The 24,780-nt window shown below is 37.4% G+C and overlaps 1 protein-coding gene across 1 annotated transcript in view; it reads left to right on the forward strand.

The window, feature by feature from the left end:
• TTC3 (tetratricopeptide repeat domain 3) overlaps positions 1–24,780 on the forward strand; it is a 62,451-nt gene that overhangs the window by 12,755 nt on the left and 24,916 nt on the right. Inside the window, exons 8-21 of the mRNA XM_084226024.1 lie at positions 662–747; positions 1,150–1,244; positions 3,061–3,123; positions 4,405–4,459; positions 5,180–5,342; positions 5,440–5,485; positions 7,961–8,072; positions 10,984–11,038; positions 14,768–14,828; positions 16,050–16,116; positions 17,496–17,612; positions 17,883–18,020; positions 19,233–19,322; positions 20,127–20,239. Of these exons, the coding sequence (XP_084082150.1) occupies positions 662–747; positions 1,150–1,244; positions 3,061–3,123; positions 4,405–4,459; positions 5,180–5,342; positions 5,440–5,485; positions 7,961–8,072; positions 10,984–11,038; positions 14,768–14,828; positions 16,050–16,116; positions 17,496–17,612; positions 17,883–18,020; positions 19,233–19,322; positions 20,127–20,239 (1,261 nt within the window). The remainder of the gene's footprint in view (positions 1–661; positions 748–1,149; positions 1,245–3,060; positions 3,124–4,404; positions 4,460–5,179; positions 5,343–5,439; positions 5,486–7,960; positions 8,073–10,983; positions 11,039–14,767; positions 14,829–16,049; positions 16,117–17,495; positions 17,613–17,882; positions 18,021–19,232; positions 19,323–20,126; positions 20,240–24,780) is intronic.

The following is a 24,780-nucleotide window of genomic DNA, read 5'->3' on the forward strand; positions in this document are numbered from 1 at the left end:
ATTATGTTGCTGATGATGATGTTGATGATGATGATGATGTTGCTGATGATGATGATGATGATGATGATGATGATGATGTTGATGATGATGATGTTGGTGATGATGATGATGTTGATGATGATGATGTTGATGATGATGATGTTGATGATGATGATGATCGTGATGATGATGATGATGATGATGATGATCGTGATGATGATGTTGATGATGATGATGATGGTGATGATGATGATAATGGTGATGGTGATGATGGTGATGATGATGGTGATGGTGATGATGATGATGATGGTGATGATGTGATGATAATGATAATGGTGATGATGTTAATGATTATGTTGCTGATGATGATGATGTTGATGATGATGATGATGTTGCTGATGATGATGATGTTGATGATGATGATGATGATGTTGATGATGATGATGTTGGTGATGATGATGATGGTGGTGATGGTGATGGTGATGGTGATGATGATGATGATGATGATAATAATAATATTAATTTGGGCTGCTCTTGTTGCTGAATTTGTTGCAGGTTTTGGGGGCAGGCAGGAGCAGAGCAGGACTTTGAGTGGGCGTTTTTTAAGTGGGATTTTTTTAAATGGGAATTTTTTTAGTGGGAATTCCTTCACCCTGTGTGTCCTCCTGGCTTTCCTCTCCAGGGAATCGCTACATCACCAAGATGACGCTGGAGGGTGTTGATATCGTGGCAGAACTCAAAGCTATGACCAGTGAGAGCTCCAGGAAGGTGAGAGCAGCTTCCAGGATGCGTTTGGGGCATTTTTGGGGGGGAATCTGATTGTGAAAAAAACCAAATTATTAAAGAGAAATATTTCAAAAGCTCATGTGTTTCATCCTGGCATTAAAAATTCCCTTTACTACACAAAATAATGACTTTTACACTGCTGAATTTAATGAGTTTATCCACTGAACTCCTTAAATTCAGCAGTGCAGGGGTCATTATTTCATTCATCCACTAAATTTTCTGCTCCCTGTCCCACTTAGATGAAATAATGACCTTTACACTGCTGAATTTAGTGAGTTCAGTGGATAAATCTTCTGTCCTGGTCCCACTTAGATGAAATAAAGATCTTTGCACTGCTGGATTTAATGAGTTTGGTGCACAAATTGTTTTTTCCTGGTGCCACAGAAGAGTGAAGCCATGAAGCAGAGAGGAAATGCTGAATTTTCCAAGGGAGCCCTGGTCTCTGCCATCATGTCCTACACCAAAGCCATCGAGTTTTGGTAAGAACTCAGCTCAACTTCTTCGCTTTTCTCCTCATTTTCTGCAGTTTTGCATCAGCCACTTCAATCAGAGGCCAAATGTTACCTCATTTTTAAAAAAAACCCCCATTTTTATTCTGTTTTTTTGCTGGTTTTTTTTCTGCTCCAAAAGTCCTGTTAGGGCTTCAGATGACAGAGGAGCAAGCCTGCAAGAAAAATGAATTATTTTCATATGGATAATTTTCATTTTAATCATTCTGATTTTAAATGAATTCTTTGAATAATTTAAAAATTATTTTGATTATTTAGTGTGGACAACCAAGAACAGCCACATGGGGTGCTGGCCCTGGAAATGCTCCTGCAAATGTTGCCAATATTTGTCATTATTTATCTTTATTCCCATGATGCAGAAGGAATAAAGAACAATTATTTCACTGCCTGCTCTTGGCAGCTCTCAGCCTTTGTTTCCTTTGGAAATCTTTGTTCAGTTTTTTTTCCTGAAAGGCTCTGGGGACTTTCCTGGGCAAATTTGGTGAAAATTCCATTTTTTTCCTTCTCATTAAGGTTTTCAATAGGAATAAACATGATTAACTCTGAGCTGGCTGAGAATAATTTGAATTAATTGGAAGTTGCATTAATGGCCCCAAAACATACAAATGATCCCACAATTCTAATGAACATACAAACCCACAGGGTTTTCTGTGTGCAGTTTTTGCACGCAAATATCCTGAAAATTCAATGTTCTCTTCTCCTTTGCAGGAAAATCTGGTGAAAATTCCATTTTTTTCCTTCTCATTAAGGTTTTCAATAGGAATAACCATGATTAACTCTGAGCTGGCTGAGAATAATTTGAATTAATTGGAAGTTGCATTAATGGCCCCAAAACTTACAAATGATCCCACAATTATAACTCCCATATAAATCCATGGGGTTTTTGGTTTTTTTTTTGTGTGCAGTTTTTGCAGGCAAATGTGGTGAAAATCCCTTTTTATTTTTTACTTCTTAGGGTTTTCAGTAGAAATAGTCACTGTTAACTAATTGGAAGTTGCATTAATGGCCCCAAAACTTAAAAATGATCCCATAATTACAATGAACATTTCCATGAAAACCTACAGGGTTTTTTGTGTGGAGTTTTTGCAGGCAAATTTGGTGAAAATTCAATTTTTTTTCCTTCTCTTTAGGGTTTTCAGTAGGAATAACCGTGATTAACTCTGAGCAGGCTGAGAATAATTTGAATTAATTGGAAACTGCATTAATGGCCCCAAAACTTAGAAATTATTCCACAATTACAATGAACATTCCCATATAAACCCACGGGGGTTTTCTGTGTGCAGTTTTTGCAGGCAAATCTGGTGAAAATACAATTTTTTTTCTTTCTCCTTACAGTTTTCAGTAGGAATAACCATGATTAACTCTGAGCTGGCTGAGAATAATTTGAATTAATTGGAAATTGCATTAATGGCCCCAAAACTTGCAAGTGATCCCACAATTATAATGAACATATAAAGCCATGGGGGTTTTCTGTGTGCAGTTTTTGCAGGCAAATTTTGGTGAAAATCCCTTTTTTTTTCCTTAGGGTTTTCAATAGGAATAGCCATGATTAACTAATTAGAAGTTTCATTAATGGCCCCTGAACTTACAAATGACCCCACAATTATAATTCCCATATACACCCACGGGGGTTTTCTGTGTGCAGTTTTTGCAGGCGGTTCTGCTGTAAATTCAATATTCTCTCCTCCTTTTCAGGCAGATCTGGTGAAAACCCCATTTTCCCCTCCCCTTGGTGTTCTCAGAGGAAATGCCCATGTTTAACCCTCCCCAATGTAATTTTTTCCAGCCCCACCAACCACCTGCTGTACGGGAACCGGGCTCTGTGCTTCATCCTCACCAGGCAGCTGGGGTGAGTGCCCCGCTCTCCTGGCACACCATCTGCAATAAATCACATTTTCCAAAGCCCAGCCCTTGTTTCTGGGGTTGTGGATCCCTGGAAGTGCCTGTGGAAGGGCTGGGATTGTTCTTGGGGTGGTGGGAGGTGGCCCTGCTCATTTTGGGGTGGAACTGGGGGGGATTTCAGCTCCTCTCCCACCCAAATAATTTCCATCGTTTGGAAAAATAAACAAACCAAACCATTCCATGGCTTCCACATCAGCTGCTGTTTTATTCCATATGAAATTTTTATATTCTCGTTTATTAGCTTTGTATTTATGTATTTTTTTGTGTATTTTTATTATTTTGTGTGGGGTTTTTTGTTTGTTTGGTTGGTTGGTTTTGTGTAATTTTTGTATTTATTTTATTTATTTTTATACCAGCCTGGAGGTATTTTTTAAGAAATTAATATATATATAAATAATATATTAATACTATATATAATATAATATATACAATATATTTTAATATAGAATGTATATTACATATACTTTATATATAATATAGTTGCCTATACTTTATATAATATATAGTATATATAATTATACATATTAAAAATAATATATATAATATGCTATACTATAATATGCTATACTATAATACTATAATATGCTATACTATAATATGCTATAATATAATATAATGTAATGTAATATATATTATATTATATTATATTATATTATATTATATTATATTATATTATATTATATTATATTATATTATATTATATTATATTATATTATATTATATTATATTATATTATATTATATTATATTATATTATATCATAGCATAGCATAGCATAGCATAGCATATTATAGCATATTATATAATGTAATATAATATACTATTATATAATATATATAATATAATGTAATGTAATATATATAATATAATGTAATGTAATATATATAATATAATGTAATGTAATGTAATATGATGTTATATAATATAATATGATGTCATATAATATAATATATATGTTATAATATAATATATCTAATATTTAATCATATGCTGTATGTAAATATTATAATTATATACTATGTATACTTATATATAATAATAGATATTTTAATATATATAGATATACTATATACACTAATATAGAGTATATGTAATATAATTACATGCACTTTATATAATATATAATATATATATTTATGTAATATACATTATACATATATAATAAAATAAATAAATAAAATGTATAAAGCTATAAATAAATTCCTCTTCTTTCCCCTCCCTTCTCTCAGGAAAGCTGTACTTGATGGAAAAAGAGCCATAGTTCTCAAGCCTGACTGGCCAAAGGTTGGTTTCTTGCACATTCCAAATCATATTTTTCTTTTTTTTTTCTTTTTTTTTTTGCATTTTAGAGCAAGATGAGAACCCAGAGCTGATTTTTAAAGAATGGACACAGAGGTGTGTGGGCTGAGGATTCTGCCAAGTGCATTTTGCTTGGGTTTTTATATTCAAAATGTTATTTTGAGGGGCCTGGCAGTGCTGGTACGAGGTGCTTGGCAGGGGTAAAGACAGAAGAAAGAGTTTATTATGCTGTGAGTTATCAGAATAGTTTAAAAAATACATTTAGATATATGGAAAAATCCTGGTTAATGGCCAACAGGTATTTCCCAATATTCCTGGCCTGAAGGAGAGTAAATAGGAGACATTTACAACATTGCAAAGTAGCTGAGATTAGAGAAGAAAAAGCAAATTTGCTCTTTTCCAAAACGGAGAAAGCAAAACAAAAAGTAAAAAAAAAAAAAACCAAAAAAACCCTCAAATTTCCTTTTTTCCCCTTGACCTATCCCTGTCCCAGTTAAAATCTGATTTTCCAGATTTTAGGGCTGAGCAGCTCCCTTCATTATTTTAGAGATGAGCAGATTTAGGAGAGCGCCGCTCCCTTCATTATACAAAATTTCCCTTTTTGCTGCTGCTGCGGCAGCTCTGCCTATTAAACCCTCCTCTCCTTGGCGTGGCCAAAACCTTGAAAATCCTGATTCGTTATTTAAATTCTGATTTTCCTCCCAGGGTCACTACCACTACTGCAAAGCCCTGGCCCTGCTGGGCAAGACCGAGCTGGCGCTGGCGGCCAACGCGCGAGCCCAGGAGCTGTGCAGGGGCTGCCCCGAGGGGATCCGGGAGCTGCTGCAGCAGAAGGAGAAACTCAGGAAACCCTTCCAGGACAGCCAGGGTAATCCCTGCTGCCCCCAGGGCTTGGGCACAGCCAGCTGGGGGTGGATTTTTAATTCTTGCTTTTTTATGGTTTTTTGGGGTTTTTTTTTTTGTAGGTGCCGAACGTAAAGAGAAGGCGAGGAAGACTGTGCTGGAGAAGAAGTAAGGGGTTGGGTTTGAATGGATTTCAGTGGGGTTTGGTGGCTTTTGATGGCTTTTTAGTGGTATTTTAGTGGAATTTTAGTGGAATTTTAGTGGAATTTTAAATTGATTTTTTGGTGGCTTTTTCGTGGCGTTTTCGTGGCTTTTTCGAGGGATTTTGGTGGGATTTTGGTGGGATTTTAGTGGAATTGCAGTGGATTTTTAGTGGAATTTTTTATTGATTTTTTGTGGCTTTTTCGAGGGATTTCAGTGGGATTTCAGTGGATTTTCAGTGGATTTTCAGTGGATTTTTTTATTGAATTTTTGTGGCTTTTTCGAGGAATTTTAGTGGGATTTTAGTGGGATTTCAGTGGATTTTTTTATTGATTTTTTGTGGCTTTTTCGAGGAATTTTAGTGGGATTTTAGTGGAATTTCAGTGGATTTTCAGTGGATTTTTTAATTGATTTTTTGTGGCTCTTTCGAGGGATTTTAGTGGATTTTCAGTGGATTTTTTTATTGATTTTTTTTGTGGCATTTTCGAGGAATTTTAGTGGGATTTTAGTAGGATTTAGTGGGATTTCAGTGGATTTTCAGTGGATTTTTTAATTGATTTTTTGTGGCTTTTTAGTGGGATTTTCAGTGGGATTTCAGTGGAATTTCAATGGAATTTCAGTGGATTTTGCGTGAATTTTTTAGTAGATTTTCCGTGGATTTTTTTGTGGATCTTTCATGGATTTTTCATGGAAATTTTTGTGGATTTGTGTGGATTTTTTCATTGATTTTTCGTGGATTTTTTCATTGATTTTTCCTGGCTTTTCCGAGGATTTTGCATGGATTTTTTAAATTGATTTTTCGCGGCTTTTTCGAGGATTTTTCGAGGAATTTTCATGGATTTTTTAATGGATTTTTTTGGTGGGTCTTCCATGGATTTTTTGTGGAATTTTTCATTGATTTTTCGTGGCTTTTTTCATGGCGTTTTTAGTGGAGTTTTTGTGGATTTTATGAGAATTTTTTCATTGATTTATCAAGGATTTTTTTTTTGTGGATTTTTTCATTGATTTTTCGTGGCTTTTTCATGGCTTTTTCGAGGATTTGTAGATTTTTCATGGAATTTTCATGGTTTTTGCATGGAATTTTCATGTTTTTTTCATGGAATTTTCATGGTTTTTTTCGTGGATTTTTTTTTTGTGGATTTTTCATTGTTTTTTTTGTTTTTTCTGGATTTTTCGTGGCTTTTAATTATTTTTTAATTGATTTTTTAAAAATTTCGAAATGTTTTTCAGTTCGTTTTAAATTGATTTTCCACTGATTTTCCATTGTATTCCATTGATTTTTTAAAAAGTTAGCAATGTTTTTTTGGTTTGTTTTTAATTGATTTTTCATGGATTTTTTCATGGATTTTGAAGTTGATTCTGAAGTTGATTTTGAAGTTGATTTTTTAATTTAAAAAAACTTAGCAATGTTTTCCATTCGTTTTAAATTGATTCTTAATTGATTTTTTCATTGATTTTGAGTTGATTTTTTTGTTGATTTCTTGTTGGTTTTTCATTGATTTTTTTTTCATTTATTTTTCATTGATTTAATTCACTGATTTTTAATTGATTTTTTAAAAAAAAATAGCGATGTTTTTTATTTGCTTTAAATTCATTTTTCATTGATTTTTTTTGTTGATCTTTTGGTTGATTTTTCGTTGTTTTTTTTTTTAAATTAGCAGTGTTGTATCTTTGCACAAGTTTGAAGCTGTAAAAACAGCTTATAAAATCTAAATATATATGAAACTGCTAAATATATAAATTTAGTCATTCAGTTCCAATTTTTGTAGAAAATTGAGGTTTCTTTTTAAATTATTTTATTTTTTTTATTTGTGTTTTTTTTTGCTGTTGCTGTATCTTTGCACAAGTTTGAAGCTGTAAAAAAAGCCTGATAAAATATAAATATATATGAAACTTCTAAGTATATAAATTTAGTCATTCAGTTCCAATTTTTGTAGAAAATTGAGGTTTCTTTTTAAATTATTTTTTTTTGTTTTTTTTTGCTATTGCTGTGTCTTTGCACAAGTTTGAAGCTGTAAAAAAAGCCTGATAAAATCTAAATATATATGAAACTTCTAAGTATATAAATTTAGTCATTCAGTTCCAATTTTTGTAGAAAATTGAGGTGTCTTTTAAAATTATTTTATTGTGGGTTTTTTTGCTGTTGCTGTATCTTTGCACAAGTTTGAAGCTGTAGAAAAAGCCTGATTAGATACTTTCCATTTTTATATTCATATTATTATTTATATTCATTATTCATATTATTATATTATTATATTATATAATATTATTATATTGATATTCCAATTATTATTCTATATTACAAATAATTTAATATATATTATATATTTATGGGATCCCTCCCCTCTAAGAGGGGTGAGATGAATTTTTATTAATCTCTATTTTCCAGTTCTATTTGTGTAAAACATGGAGAAACCCCAGGAATTCTCTGTTTCCCTCCAGGGACTGCAGCTCCTCCAGATCCCCCCCGAGAGCTCCCCGGGAGCAGGAGAGGAACGGGAGCCGGGCTGAGCCCAGACAGCCCCCGGGGGCTGAGAACCGGGAGAGAGCCCAGGTACGGCTGGAACCTTCTAGAACTCCGCCTGGAAATGCAGGGATTCCAGCTGGAACTGCAGGAATTCCAATTGCAGGAATTCCAGCTGGAACTGCAGGGATTCCATCTGGAAATTCAGGAATTCCACTTGGAACTGCAGGAATTCCACCTGGAAATTCAGGAATTCCATCTGGAAATTCAGGAATTCCACTTGGAACTGCAGGAATTCCACCTGGAACTGCAGGAATTCCAGCTGGAACTGCAGGAATTCCAGCTGGAACTGCAGGGATTCCATCTGGAAATTCAGGAATTCCACTTGGAACTGCAGGAATTCCAATTTCAGGAATTCCACCTGGAAATTCAGGAATTCCACCTGGAATTTCAGGAATTCCCCCTGGAACTGCAGGAACTCCACCTGGAACTGCAGGAATTCCAATTGCAGGAATTCCACTTGGAACTGCAGGACCTGGAATTGCAGGAATTCCAGGTGGAACTGCAGGAATTACACCTGGAATTTCAGGAATTCCATCCAGGATTTCAGGAATTCCAATTGCAGGAATTCCACCTGGAATTACAGGAATTCCAGCTGGAAATGCAGCAATTCCAGCTGGAAATTCTGGAATTCCACCTGGAGCTGCAGGACCTGAAATTGCAGGAATTCCATCTGGAATTACAGGAACTCCATCAGGAACTGCAGGAATTCCAGCTGGAACTGCAGGAATTCTGTTTGGAATATCAGGAATTCCAGCTGGAACTGCAGGGATTACACCTGGAATTTCAAGAATTCCACCTGGAACTGCAGGAATTCCGTCCAGGATTTCAGGAATTCCAGTTGCAGGAATTCCATCTGGAATTTTAAGAATTCCACCTGTAACTGCAGGACCTGGGACTGCAGGAGTTCCAGCTGGGAATTGCAGGAATTCCAGCTGGAACTGCAGTAATTCCAGCTGCAAATTCTGGAATTCCACCTGGAATTGAAGGAATTCTGCCTGGAAGTGCAGGAATTCCAACTGCAGGGATTCCAGCTGGAGCTGCAGGAATTCCAGCTGGAACTGCAGGAATTCCACCTGGAACCGCAGGAATTCCATCTGGAACTGCAGGAATTCCAGCTGTAAATGAAGAAATTCCATCTGGAATTTCAGGAATTCCAGCTGGAATTCTGCTGTGCCTGCAGCTCTGCAATTGTTTCAGCAATTGTGCATTTTCCTGGGATATTTCCTTCCGAAGCCACCCCAGAAATTGGGATTTTCAGGTGGTTGGAGGAGGAGGAGATGGCCACTCTCATGGTTTTACTTTCAATTTTTGAGATTTTATTTTTAAGTTTTTCAATTTAAAATTGGTAATTAGTCATTATTAATTTAAAGAGACACTTGTGACTTTTTTGTTGTCTTTGCTGCTGTAATTGTAAGATAGTTATCATTTATATGTTATATATTTATATTATATAATATTAAATATAATATAAAATGATATTATATGATACATTATATGATATATACAATATTTTATATGATATGATATTACATTATATTACATTATATGATATTACATTATATATTATTACATTATATATTATTATATATTATTACATTATAGTGATATATGATATGTTTATATTATATATTTATAATATATGTTATAAATATTAATATAAATCTAGTATATTTATATTTATAAATATATTACATTCTAAATATATAAATTTATTTTATTTTCTACATTATATATTATACTCGATTATATTTATTATAATATAATATTCTTATAAATACATATTATTATATTATATTGATATATAATGTGTTTACATTATATATTCATAATATATGTTATAGTATAAATATGTATATATTATAAATTTAGTATATTTATATTTATAGATATATTACATTATAAATGTATAAATATATTTTATTTTCTACATTATATATTATACTAGATTATATTTATTATAATATATTATTATTATTATAAATATATTATATTATATTATATTATATTATATTATATTATATTATATTATATTATAAATATATTATATTATATTATATTATATTATATTATATTATATTATATTATATTATATTATGAATATAGTAATATATAGTATAGATATCTATTATAGATATTATATTATACCATATTAATATATATTATATATTATAGATTTGAATATATTAATTATATATTATAGATGTATATTATTTTAAAATTTCTTACTTATTAAATATAAATATATTATATATAATATTATATATATTTATATATATATAATATACCTATTTTAATATATTAAGATATATTTTATATCATGATGTATAATATAAATATATGATATATTATGAATGTATGATGCTATATATTTATATGTTATAATATATATTTATATATTTTATAATTTAGCCCATGAATTTCACTACACAAAAGCTGCAGCATGCAGGAAATGCTGGTGAATAATTGGAATTTGCAGGCAGAGCAGGGCAGCCGAGCGGAGCCGTCTGTCTGTCCGTCTGTCTGTCCAGGCAGGGGGAGGGCCCTGGGCAGTGACGTTGGCCCCGGGAAGCGAAAGCAGAGCAGGAGGGCAGGAAATGGAAATGTTGGAGTTTGCTGGCAGGGAGGAGCGGGCTGGGGACAGCCCCAGGAGGGCTCAGGGATTTTCTCCTCTCCTGGAAACCTCCCTGGGTCTGGCTGCCCTCGGGGGAACATTCCTGGTCAGGGGGTGGGGAAGGGAAACTGAGGCAAATTGAGGGCAGGGAAATGGTTGTAAAAGCACTTTGATAAATGGAATTACTCCTCTTTGCCTCTTGATGAGGAACACAGTGCAGCACACGTTCATTTCCTCACTTGCTGAGGGGTCTGGGGGTTTTGGCTTTGTTTAAATCCTGCCAGGGAGGTGGATTTGGGATCTGTAATCTGATATTTCTGCCATCAGGTGCCTGAGCCCCAGAGAGCAGAAGGCAAAGGTCCCACGCTGGAGCAGCCTCCAAGTGAGTTTATTTCGCTTTTTATCAAATCTGAGCCACTTCTTCCTCTGCTGCTGCCCTAATTAATGAGCAGAAGTTAATTTCCTGTCATTTCCACAACAATGAGCAATCAGCTTTTGCTTCTTCCTCAGCCACTTCTCCATTTCTGTCTGAATTCCTCGATGTTTCTGCAGTTTGGATCTCCCTGACTGAATTCAGAACTGAAACTGGAATTAAGGAGTAAAATCTGAGCCACGGGCTGGAAATGCTTTCCCTCCTCCTGAGCCAGGGTCTAAATTAAACAGGAATTCTGCATTTCAATATTGACAATTAATTTGTGGTTAATAAATAAAGGCTCCATCAGAAAAGAATTCTGCAGGTAAAGAGGGAAGAGGCCACAAAATATTTGGCAGAGTGGATTTTTAGCTGCAGACTGGCAGAGTTCTGTGGTTTCTTCCTCATGTTTGGGGTGTTTTTCTAAATTAATAAATCATTTTATAGAGAGAACTCCCAGCCCCCAGAGCTCCCCCAGTGCCAGAGTTCCTTCTCTGCCCTGAAAGTGAACTCCAGGCACTTCTGAGCTTCAGAGGGAAATGCAAACAATGATTTTTGCTGCTGTGGGATGCAACAGGTGGGTCTGGGATTGGTCTCATGTGGTTGTTTCTAATTAATGGCCAATCACAGCCCAGCTGTCCTGGACTGTTTCAGTTTGAACCTTTGTTATTCATTCCTTTTCTATTCTTAGCCAGCCTTCTGATGAAATCCTTCCTTCTATTCTTTAGGTACAGTTTTTAATATATATCATAAAATTATAAATCAGCCTTCTGAACATAGAGCCAACTTTCTCATCTCCTCCCTCATCCTGGTACCCCTGTGAACACCATCACAGAGCTCCTTTCCTGGCCCTGGAGAATCATTTGAGGGTTTTTTGGGGCTCTGTTCCCTGAGAGCCCCCAAAGTTTGGGGTTCCCTTTCCTTGAGCTCCTCCCTGGGCGTGTGCTGGTGCTTCTGGCTGGGTGATTTTGCCCCAGCCCCTCTGTATTCCTCATTATCTGCCCCCCACCCCGTTCCCAGCTGTGCTCAGCATCCTCTGTGCCTCTCTGACATTCTTTTATCTCCTTGGCAAGTCGGGCTCTGAGCTCTTATCACCCAACTTCAGGGGCACCGAGAGTTTCCCTTCTCCCTGGCGCGTGTCGGAGCGCAGGGGCACAGAGGGTGAAATTGGGCATTAAATCAGGAATTCCTCCCTGGCAGGGTGGGGAGGCACAGAGGGGCTGGAGGGAGGGCAGGGAGGCTGAATTTTGGCAGAGTTGAGGCAGGAAGAGGGGTAATGCCAGGAGAGACCTGGCAGCTCCTGGCTGTAATTTCACCGGCCTCGTGCTCATCCCAAGTTTCTGCTTTATTTGCTCCGCTTCATTTTCACTTTCTGTTCTCCCTTCCTCCTCCCCCTGGTTTTGTAGAGCAAAATATTTGATTTGAAGGGAGGAGGAGGCTCCCAGTGACTGGCTGGCCCCAGTTTGCTGTGGGTGGGGGAGGAAGAGCCTTTTTTTTTGTTTCTTTTCCCTTTGCCTTTGTTCACTGAACTTGCAGGAGTTTTAATGGAAAAGAACTTAATGCCACATTATATTATTGTAAAGCTGCTGGCCTTTTTGATTTATTTTTCTTGCTACTTCCTATTTTTGGTCTTCATGTACTGTTTCTTTGAGCTCGTGTATATTTTTATTAAATATCTTTGGTCGCTCCTAATGGAAGGTGCTAAGAAAAGTAATGCTGCTTCTAATATTTTTAAGTGTTTGTGGGGTAAGTAAATGATGTTTTCTGTGGAATTAATGCATTCACTTCAGTGTTTTAATTAAATCAGTCAAGTAAATCAGCTGGTTTTGCTTGTTACCTTGTTTTAGAAGCTTTTTTATTTCAGCTGAAAGCAGAATTTGAAGTTGGGTGTTGTAGGGGAGGAGTTGTTTCTATGGGAATTGTTGCTGCAGTAGTTTGTGTTGAATGGCTTTTGAAATTGGAGGAACATTATGCTGATTGATTTCTTCCTTCCCTGCTGAGGTGGTTTCTCTTCTCCTCACTGAGATTTTGCTGTGAATTAGATTGGCTCCTTTAGGGAAAGCATAAAATGAAGGAAAAGTGAAACATCTCAGTCTTTGAGTGGTTACAGGGTGCTGTGCTGGAGGATTCTGATTTTCCATCGTTCCAATGTCTCTGTTTAGAGGAATTTGTGGGGATTTTTGGTGTTCCCATGAGTTCCAGCAGCCATCCACTCAAGGAGTGGTCCATGAAATAATTCTGGGCATGTTCAGTCCCGGTGCCTCCTGTGCTGACTCATTTAGGTGCCAGCTCATGAAGCAGCAGCTCTCAGTGAGGAATTGCTCCTGGCACAGGCTCTGGGTGCCCCTGGGCAGGATTTGAGCAGAGGAATCTTCTGGGCCACCTCCCCTGCCTGCAGGGACAGGCTCTGGGCTGCACCTGGGTTTTTCCACAGAAAAAATCCAGAAATTTGGCTCTCAGAATTTTCTCTTTCAAACACTCTGGGTGTCATTTTTAAGCACAGGTGGCTGCTAAAACCTCACCTGTGGCATGAATAACTCCTCCTCCTCCTCTTAAATGTGATTTTCTGGTGGCCCAGGGTTTCAGTCCAGGTGCTGCATTGTTTCCCTGTGGGTGTGTCCAGCTCACAAAGATGATTTTGCAGTTGGGTTGGTGGCAGGAATTCCTGGGTTTGTCATCACAACAAAGAATTCAGGCACTTTTGCTCCTTCCTCCTTGCTCAGGAGTTGTTTCCCAGTCACTGTTCCACAGCAGGGTCGGAGCTCTGGAGGTTTGGGGTGCTCCAGTGAATTCTGTGAAATTTGAGAGTTAAATGTGAATTGGCCTCACCTGATAAATCCTCCCTTGCTTTTGGCATCCAGTATTTCCACTCTGAGTTATTTGTCTGTTTATTTCCATTGGGGACTGACAGGGCTTGAGCTTCGCTTCACCTCGGGGCTTTTGAAGCAAAAAATTCATCCTCATGATTTTTTCCAGAGAAACTTGGGCTTCCACAGGGATCTGTTACTCCCTTTGAAAATTCTGATTGGCCACTTTTTGTATAAGAAAAAAAACCCCACCAATTTTACTATAAAATATTGCATAATATTATTTTGTAATGCATTACGTACCATACAATATATGCATTCCAATATACAATACATAATTATATAAGAATTCGAAATATATCTATTTTATATATTAAAAATATATATAATACAGAAATATAAACTGGTTTATATATTTTATATATATATAAAATATATGCTACATATAATATAGAAACTTTGTGTCTATATTATATATTTTATATATATAAATTATTCTTTTATAGGACAGACTGATTTCTTTAATAATCTTAATAATCTTTAATACTCTTTAATAATCTTTCATACTCTTTAATACTCTTTAATGATCTTAATAATAATTCTTAATAATCACAATTTTCTAATGATTTAATCACAATTTTGGGATTAAAATCCTACAATCCTGCAGGATTTTAGGATTCTTCTATTTGTTTAAAATGTTTTCCCTTCAGGATTTTTTCATCCTATCCACCGTTGAGCAAAACTAAATTCAATGTCACTTTTTGGTCGTTTTGACCCTGTCAGTTTTTAAGACCTGCAGTTTACAGAGCCCAGTGTGAGCCCCAAGTGCATTTGTTTGTTTGCTTCTTTCAGATAATGATCATTTTGTTTCAAATCCTTTTCCTCTTTCCAGACCAAAGTCAGCAAAACAAACGAAAGCCAAAAACCAAAACTTGTGACTATGAAAAAATGAGGTAAGAAATTCTATTTATTTAAAAATTGATTCTCATTTTGAGCTATTTTGTGTGAAATTAATGCAACTTGGCTTTGCTGCTTGCTCCTTGCTGATGGCTTTGTGTAATTTTTTACAGCCTGATAAAGTCCCCAAAATTCCATTTTTTTCACAGTTTTTACTTGAAAACTGAAAAATCTTCCATGCCCAGCTGAATTTTAGTAAATGAAAGCATAATTTGAATATTTGCTGTAGGAGCAGGGAGGGCTGGCAGGAGTTTAGTTTCAGTTGTTACATCCAAAGTCACAGCAATAATTGTAACTCTTCCCCCACTGCCAAGGCCTCCTTGCACCAAACAATTGTTCAGACTCCTCTGGCACTCCCTGAGCTCAGGAAAAAGATCAAATCTGCCTTTAGGATTTTTATTTTATGAAAGAACTTTGCTTGGAGTCCTTCAGTTGTTTGTTGGCTCCAATTTCCAGTCAAAAGTCTGATTTTAAGGCCAGGGATGCTCCTGTGGAGCATGTGGAATGTGAAGGGTTGTGCTTGGGGCTAGAATTCAGTTAATTCAGGTAAAACTATAGATTTTTATAGTATTAAATATTTCTGTTTTAAATATTTATTAATATACAATTCTATATTAAATATTATATTTATAGAATATTTCTGCTTCCACTTAAACCAGAATTTATCAGAGGAAATCATGGAATATTTCAGAGCTGGGGCCACCATGCTCTGGGGATTTTTGTTGTGTTTAGAATGGCTCAAAACATGGGAAAAAATCCAGCAAAACAGGATTTTTATTTGCTGGAAACAGAGAAGTTTCCATTCAAGAGAGTTTTTCCAAGGCAGATTTCAGGTTTCTTTAGGAAACATGATAATTCCTAATCCTAATCCGACCACAACCCCAAATTCCTTTCAATCCATATTTATTTCAGTACAATCCTGTTGTTTTCCCATAAATTTTTTGAGTACCAGTGCAGGTGGAAAAATGGAAATGTAGCCACAGGAGAGGTCATTAAACTGAATTATCAGTGGCTTCCTTTTCCTTTCACTTCAAGGAGGGGGGAATATTTTCATTTATTGTGGAACAAGTCCTCTTTAAAGCAGCTGAAGCAGCTCCAAAATTGCTTCCCTGCTGGGGGGAGAAGATCAGACCTAAGAAAACCAAATTTTATTGACAAGAAATGGAGATTTAAGGCACATTTACAACCCCTTGGTGCCCCTGTGCTGTTTTTTGTAGGGATCATGTGGATTTGAAGAAGGAGTCCAAAGCCATGGAGGATAAAGGTTTATGTCCTGGGCCACAGGTAATGGGAATCCAGCCTTAAGTTGGGAATTATTTCTCATTTTTTAGGAATATTGCACAAAATCCTGGTTAATTCCAAATTTTTAACACTCTGTGCTCTGCGTGGCTTTGAGCAGAGGCAGGAGTTCTGTGATTTATTCTGATTTATTCTGATTTATTCTGATTTTCTTCTGGTTTCTCTTTCTTCTCCTGCTGTAAAACTTGGCTGGGATAATTTTTAATTGAACTTTTAAATTAAATTTTTAATCAAAAATGAAAACCTGCCTGGGATCATTTAGGAATTTCAAAAGCCCTTCCCAAATTTCTGCCTAAATGTTTTTTTTTTCCCATTTGCATACATTTGGAAATATCCAATTTTGTGGAATGGCTGTTGGAAATGCTGTAAAATTCATACAGAATTCATAAAATTCATTCATTGGGGGAAAACTCTCCTTCTCTGGCCTTAGCACCAATAAATTCCTGAAGGAAATAGTGGCAATGCTGAACTAATTAATTAAATTATTTAATTACTTAATTAAATAATTAATTCTTTCATGCCTGTTAATTGGGGGATGTAGATACCAAAAATCTTTATTTTGGTGAAATACCCCCCAGGACAAAACTGGATTTAGGAGGAAGTGCAGGTTCCAGCCCTTATTTCCTATCAAATTCTTCTTTTTGTTTTGCTGATTGATTGTTGGTGTTGAAAGGAACATTTCCATTCATTTCTTCTGCTTTGTATGTCCTGCAATTTAGCATTAAAATAATCTCATTTATTCTGCTCTGGAACTGCATGGGACAGCATCCACCTAGGAGTTGTAGGAAATGAAAATAAATCTTCATTATTTGCAGTCTCCCTGCTGGAAATTCCTGCAGATTTCAGGAAGCATCAAGAGTGAAAACAAAATATAATTTTAGCATAACATAATAACAAATAACAGAATAAAATAATGGGCTGTGAAAAGCTTCCAGCATGAGCTGAGCTGGACACAAAGTGCTGCAGAATTAAATAATTCTCAGCTTTCCAAAACCATTTGGATGTAAAAAGTGAGGAAAAGCAGAAGTCTTTGGGTTTTTTCTATGTGAGAAGAATTAAAATGGTGCTTGAACTAAAGTTGCAGCTTTCTGGAGAGAAATTTAGGATAAAAATGAGGTTTTGAAGAGATTAACAGCTCCATGAAAATCTAATGCAAGAGTTTTATAAAGATGCACCTGGTTTGCTGCTTGAAAAGTGAAATTGTAGTGAAACAATTCAGGAGGCTGCAGAATTTCCACTTGGCTGTCTCAGAAGTATTTTAGCAAACATTTCTTTTCTGAATTAAATCTTTTGCTTGCTTTTGAAAGCAAAAAATTTAAAAAAATTTCTTTTCCTCTGAACTTACTGTCTGTTAAACATTCCAGGTGGATTTCAATCCAGATGGAAAATCCCTTGGGCTGGAGGGTGATGGAGCCTTGCTGGACCGGGATAAACCCATTTTATTACCCCTGCTGAGAGCCCTGAATGCTCCAGAATTCCCGGTAAGCTCTCAGAAATAACCTGGTTTTTATCCCAGAAATTCAAATTTATGCATTCAGCACCTTCCTTCCCTCAAACCAATCCTGATTATTGTGTGGGAAAGCAGCAGCACAGGATGTGTAAAAAAAATGAGAAGGTACAGCGTAAGAAAGAAAATAAAAATTGCCGAAATATTCTTATTTATTAAAAAATAATAATAATTAAAAAAAAAAAAAAGGGAGGAGGACAATGGAGTTTTGTTTTGGATTGACTGGCTGTGATGCCCATTCCAGGTGGAATTCCACTGCCTGCCCGAGGAGCTGCAGTGCCTGGCCCGGGATGGCTGCAGGGCGCTGCAGGAGCAGCAGTTCCAGGGCGCTGAGCGAGCCTTCTCCGCGCTCCTCACCGTCTTCTACAACTGCAGATTTCCGGTAAAAGGAGCAAAATCCCCTCCCTGGGGCAGGCCTGGAGGCTCCTGCCTCCCCAACCCCTCCCTCCCCCCAAAATCATCGGTGTTGTGGTGAATTGGGGGCTGACAAGGGAGAGGTTTTGGAGAGTTACACACACACAAACACACAAACACACACCCCATTTCCAAAATGTTCCATTTCCATTCTATTTATTTCCATTTCCATTTCCATTCTCTTTCCTTTTCCATTCTATTTCCATTTTCCATTCTATTTCCATTTTCCATTCTATTTCCATTTTCCATTTCCATTTTCCATTTCCATTTTCCATTTCCATTTTCCATTTCCATTTTCCATTTCCATTTTCCATTTCCATTTTCCATTTCCATTTTCCATTTCCATTTTCCATTTCCATTTTCCATTTCCATTTTCCATTTCCATTTTCCATTTCCATTTTCCATTTCCATTTTCCATTTCCATTTTCCATTTCCATTTTCCATTTCCATTGCCCTTTTCCATTTTCCCTTTTCCATTTTCCCTTTTCCATTTTCCCTTTTCCATTTTCCCTTTTCCATTTTCCCTTTTCCATTTTCCCCTTTCCATTTTCCCCTTTCCATTTTCCCCTTTCCATTTTCCCCTTTCCATTTTCCCCTTTCCATTTTCCCCTTTCCATTTTCCCCTTTCCTTTTTCCCCTTTCCTTTTTCCCCTTTCCTTTTTCCCCTTTCCTTTTTCCCCTTTCCTTTTTCCCCTTTCCTTTTTCCCTGAAATTTCCTTTTTCCCTGAAATTTCCTTTTTCCCTGAAATTTCCTTTTTCCCTGAAATTTCCTTTTTCCCTGAAATTTCCTTTTTCCCTGAAATTTCCTTTTCCCTGAAATTTCCTTGAAATTTCCCTGAAATTTCCCTTTCCTTCCCTTCCCTTTCCCTTTCCCCAGTATTTGGATCAAATATTGTGCTTTTTAAAATAAAAACACCATTGTTGGTTGGACTTGATTATCCTAGAGATCTCTTCTGGGATTGTCAACTGAACTTTGATTTATAAGAACAAAGGGTAAAAAGGATTTTGATGGCAAATTCTGTGAAATTTGGTGTCTGTGTAGCCTTACCCAATCAGCCACTGACCCAAAAACCATCCTGGATTTCTCTTAATTAATTTACAGTATTATTACCATGTCTTTGTTGTGCTGTGACTATAATTTTTCTTTTTCTTCTTTTTTTTTTTTTTTTTTTTTTTTTAGTATATGAATAAAGTGAATATTCCTTATATTAATTATGTTATATTCTTCTATGGACATGCCACTGCCCTCCTGGGAATGGGACATCCTGAGGTAGGACATAATTTATTTGTGTGGTTGTTTCTTTTGATATTTATTTATATATTTTTTAAAATGTAATTTATTTTGTACTTAAATTCTGCCTTAATTCCAATTTATTTATATTTAATTTATATATTTCCATTTATTTCTTTTTATTTATTTTATATATAAATACTCCCTTAATTCCAATTTCTAGATCAGTTTCCCATCCATTTTTTTTTAATCTTCCTAACTGGGAATGTGTGAGGGGAAGGAAACCTCTGGAATTGTCCAAATTGAATATTTGGGACTAAATCCTCGATGGTTTTGGATGAATCAGGCTATCCAGTAAATTTTCTTTGGAAGCCTTAAATGAGGATCAAGCAATGACAATCAATAATTTTGATTTCTGCTCTGCACTGGTGCTTTGGACAGAAATATTCTGCTCCTAAAACAAGAGCCAGGAATTCCTTTGGCTTCTGGAAAATGCCAAACCAGAAGTGGGGGTTGGGTTTTTTTTGGGGGGGGGAATTTTGGGGAATTTCTTCCTGCAGTGTTTGGTAATATTCAGTGTCTTAAAATTAATTTAAAAATAGCTGAGCTGAGGAATTTCATTCCTTTGGGCTGCAGCAGCTCCATGTTTACAGAATAAATTGGTTTTTTTTAAAGAGAGGGAAGTTCTGCCTGTGATCACAAGGGTGTGTAATTCCATTTACTGTTCCCAAGACTGATGGAGGAATGGGGCACACTGACCCTGCCTAAAGAGGGAAAAAACCAGGAAAAGTGGAAACATTCTGGCAAAACTCCCTGTGTTTGTGTCTCACGTTTCTTTTGAAGGCATTGGCAGAGGCTGAATATCAATTTAAGAGAATAATTGAGGAATATCCAGAAGAAAGTTGTTTTTGTTTGGCACACTATGGAATTGGAAGGGTTTACCTCAGGCAAAACAGGTTGGTCTGATGGAAAATTTCAGGGTTTGTGGGGAAAAAGATTTTTCTTTTTTTATTTGAGGAACTGTGCGTGGTGGGGCTTTAATTTTGCTGTGTTAATCATTAAATTCATCTGGCAGGTGGGTTTAATCCAGTGGGTTTAATAAAATGGGTTTAATCCAGTGGATTTAATCAAATGGGTTTGATACAATGGATTTAATAAAGTGGGTTTAATCAAATGGATTTAATCCAGTGGATTTAATCAAATGGGCTTGATACAATGGATTTAATCCAGTGGGTTTAATCAAATGGGTTTGATACAATGGATTTAATAAAATGGGTTTAATCCAATGGATTTAATACAGTACATTTAATCCAGTGGATTTAATAAAATGGATTTAATCCAATGGGTTTAATAAAATTAGTTTAATCCAGTGGATTTAGTCCCATGGATTTAATCCAATGGGTTTAATACAATAAATTAAATCAAATTAGTTTAATCCAAGTGGGTGTAATCCAATGGATTTAATAAAATGGGTTTAATCCAATGGGTTTATTCCAATGGATTTAATCCAATGGGTTTAATACAATCCAGTGGATTTAATCCAATGGATTCAGGACAGTGGGTTTAATACAATAAATTTAATCCAGTGAGTTTAATACAAGAGATTTAATCCAGTGGGTTTAATACAATAAATTTAATGCAGTGGGTTTAATCCAAGAGATTTAATACAGTGGATTTAATCCAATTTATTTAATAAAATTGGTTTAATCCAGTGGGTTTAACACAATAAATTTAATGCAGCGGGTTTAATCCAAGAGATTTAATCCAGTGGGTTTAATCCAATGGATTTAATCCAGTGGGTTTAACACAATAAATTTAATGCAGTGGATTTAATCCAAGTGGAATTTTGTTGCTGCTGAGGAGCTGATGGGAGCTGCTGTGCAGAGCAGATTTGAGGGAATATTTGGGATTCAGGGATCACAGCCCTGCAGTGGGGGAGAGCTCAGAGGAAAAGAACAAACCCTCTTTGTTCTGAGGGGAAGATGCATCCTAGAGAAATCTGGCTTTATCTCATCCCTGGGGAGCTGGGGGGTGACCTTGGGCTGAGATAAGGCTGCAGTGAGTCCCAAATTCCCTGGAGCTGATAAGCAGGGATGTGTTCCTGAGCTGGCACATCCCAGAGGGACAGGGAGAGCCTGGAGTGCAGCACAGGAACAAAGTGGGAGCAGAAAGCTGGAGCTGCTCCCACCCAGCCAGGGTTCCTGCTGCAGTTTGTCCCTCCTGCAGTCCTGGCTGTGGGAAGCTGCTGGGGGGGTTTGGGATATCCCTGGTGCTCTGTGGGATCCAAATCCCCCCTAAAGGCTGGTGGGGGGAGCTCCTTCTCCAGCTGTGATCCTGCTCCTCTCTCTCATGGGGAGAAATTCCATGGAAAAGCTCCAGGGTGGAGGTAAGGACAGGGAGACCATTTCCTAATGACTCACAGGAAGCACTCCATGGCAGGAAAAACAGTTTATTGTGCATTAAAGCAGGATGGGAGAGTGGGAAACAACTGAAATCACCTTTCTCCTCCCCTCCTTCATCCCAGGCTGGAATTCACTCCCTCATTCCTGACTCTTCTCCCCCTGAGCTGCCCACAGGGATGGGGAAGGGGGGGAGTTTTTTTCCCTTGCTCCTCAGTGCCCCCATGAAAATAAATAAATATATTCTCCCTGGTGTCTGCCCAGAGATAGAGCAAAGCAGGCTCCAGTTTAGGAATAAAGAAAAAAACTTTTATTAACTTGCAATCTATAAAAGAAACACACAAAACCCAGAATGAAACCCTTCCAAAAACACAACAGGAGCTTTTCTGCAGGGTGTTTTTCCCTTTATCCTTGGGGAAAGCACAGCTGGGCCTGGCTGTGTTGGCTCCAGCTGGAACTGGGGCTCTGCCAGCCTCCCCCATCTCCCTGACCCCCTTGCCATGCCAAAATAATGGCAAAATAATGCCAAAATAATGGCAAATGGAGGAGTTTGGGTGCTGAACCTCCCTGCCCCCCTTGCCATACCAAAATAATGGCAAAATAATGCCAAATAATGCCAAATTAAGGAGTTTGGGTGCTCCTGCCCCCCTTGCCATGCCAAAATAATTCCAAAATAATTCCAAAATAATTCCAAAATAATTCCAAAATAATGGCAAATGGAGGAGTTTTGGTACTGAACCCCCCTGCCCCCCTTGCCATGCCAAAATAATGCCAAAACAATGCCAAAATAATTCCAGAATAATTCCAAAACAATGCCAAAACAATGCCATAATAAAGGCACATGGAGGAGTTTTGGTGCTGAACCTCCCTGCCCCCCTTGCCATGCCAAAATAATGACAAAATAATGGCAAAATAATACCAAATTAAGGAGTTTGGGTGCTCCTGCCCCCCTTGCCATGCCAAAATAATGCCTAAATAATGCCAAAATAATGGCAAATGGAGGAGTTTTGGTACTGAACCCCCCTGCCCCCCTTGCCATGCCAAAATAATGCCAAAACAATGCCAAAATAATTCCAGAATAATTCCAAAACAATGCCAAAATAATGCCAAAATAAAGGCAAATGGAGGAGTTTGGGTGCTGAACCTCCCTGCCCCCCTTGCCATGCCAAAATAATGACAAAATAATGGCAAAATAATACCAAATTAAGGAGTTTGGGTGCTCCTGCCCCCCTTGCCATGCCAAAATAATTCCAAAATAATGGCAAATGGAGGAGTTTTGGTACTGAACCCCCCTGCCCCCCTTGCCATGCCAAAATAATGGCAAAATAATGGCAAAATAATGCGAAAACAATGCCAAAATAATGGCAAATGGAGGAGTTTGGGTGCTGAGCCTCCCTGCCCCCTCTTGCCATGCCAAAATAATGCCAAAACAATGCCAAAGTAATTCCAGAATAATTCCAAAACAATGCGAAAATAAATCCAAAATAAAGGCAAATGGAGGAGTTTGGGTGCTGAGCCTCCCTGCCCCCCTTGCCATGCCAAAATAATGACAAAATAATGGCAAAATAATACCAAATTAAGGAGTTTGGGTGCTCCTGCCCCTCTTGCCATGCCAAAATAATGCCAAAATAATGCCAAAGTAATGCCAAAATAATTCCAAAATAAAGGCACATGGAGGAGTTTGGGTGCTCCTGCCCCCCTTGCCATGCCAAAATAATGCCTAAATAATGCCAAAATAATGCCAAATGAAGGAGTTTTGCTGCTGAACCCCCCTGCCCCCCTTGCCATGCCAAAATAATGCCAAAACAATGCCAAAATAATTCCAGAATAATTCCAAAATAATGCCAAAATAAAGGCAAATGGAGGAGTTTTGGTGCTGAGCCTCCCTGCCCCCCTTGCCATGCCAAAATAATGCCAAAATAATTCCAAAATAATGGCACATGGAGGAGTTTTGGTGCTGAACCTCCTCCCCTCCTGCTGGGCTGGCTCAGAGCCCCTGCTCAGGGCTGCTGGGTGCTCACAGGGAATTCCTCCTTCCTGGGAGCTGCATCCCCCTCCCGTGCTTGTGCCTCATTTCCCTGGCAGTGTTGACCCCCAGAAAAGTCCCTGCACAGTGACAGCACCTCTGGCTGTGGGATTCAGCCTTTTCTGAGCCAGAGATGGGGCAGCTGGGAGGTGTTTTAGGAACTTTCATTCCATTTCAGGCTCATGAGAAGGCTGAGGCAACAGAGATGTTATAATTCACTCCATCACAATCAGAAGCCAACTGAAACCCAACCATCTGAAATTACCCCTCAGAAATCTTACTCCAATGCATTTTTCATCGTTCTGTTTCTCCAAAATATCTGGTCTTGTTTACAGAACCACCTTTAAGGAAATCACATCTATTCCATTTCTCTCTCAGCACTATCTATCCTGTTCCATAGCATTTCTAAGCCAGCATTTCTTATCTCAAACTTGACACACAAATCCATTCTATATAAACCTTCTAGCAAGTTATAAACATTTTCTACAAATCCATTTCCCACTCTCTGAGCTCAGGGAAAGCCAGAGCAGAGTGCTGTGTCCCCTCCCTGCTCAGGGAATCCCCCTGGATCCCCACATCCATGGATCCCACAGGCTCATCCCTGCCTGCCTCACCTGGGGGTTTTACCTCAGAGATAACCAGAAAATTGAAATGTTGGAGCCCTGGATGCTGAGAATTGGAAACTTCCTGTGCTGAAAGACACAGAGCCTCAAGAGAACACTGCATTTAACCTAAAGCCATAGAGAAGACTTCCAAAATTAATTAACAATGCTAAAATTATGAGTATGGAGCTTAATTACAAGTGTGCAATGCCACAAGGTAGAAAACCTAGAATTTAAAGTTTTAGAATATAGTAATATGTATAGAACAAGATAAAAGTTTGGAAGCAGAAGCTGGTCCTCCTTTTTCCCCTCCTTTTTCCCCTCCTTTTTCCCCCTCCTTTTTTCCCCCTCCTTTTTTCCCCCTCCTTTTTCCCCTCCTTTTTCCCCCTCCTTTTTTCCCCCTCCTTTTTTCCCCCTCCTTTTCTCCCCCTCCTTTTCTCCCCCTCCTTTTCTCCCCCTCCTTTTCTCCC

Source organism: Fringilla coelebs, assembly GCF_963513975.1.
Source record: "Fringilla coelebs genome assembly, chromosome: 2".
NCBI lineage: Eukaryota > Metazoa > Chordata > Aves > Passeriformes > Fringillidae > Fringilla > Fringilla coelebs.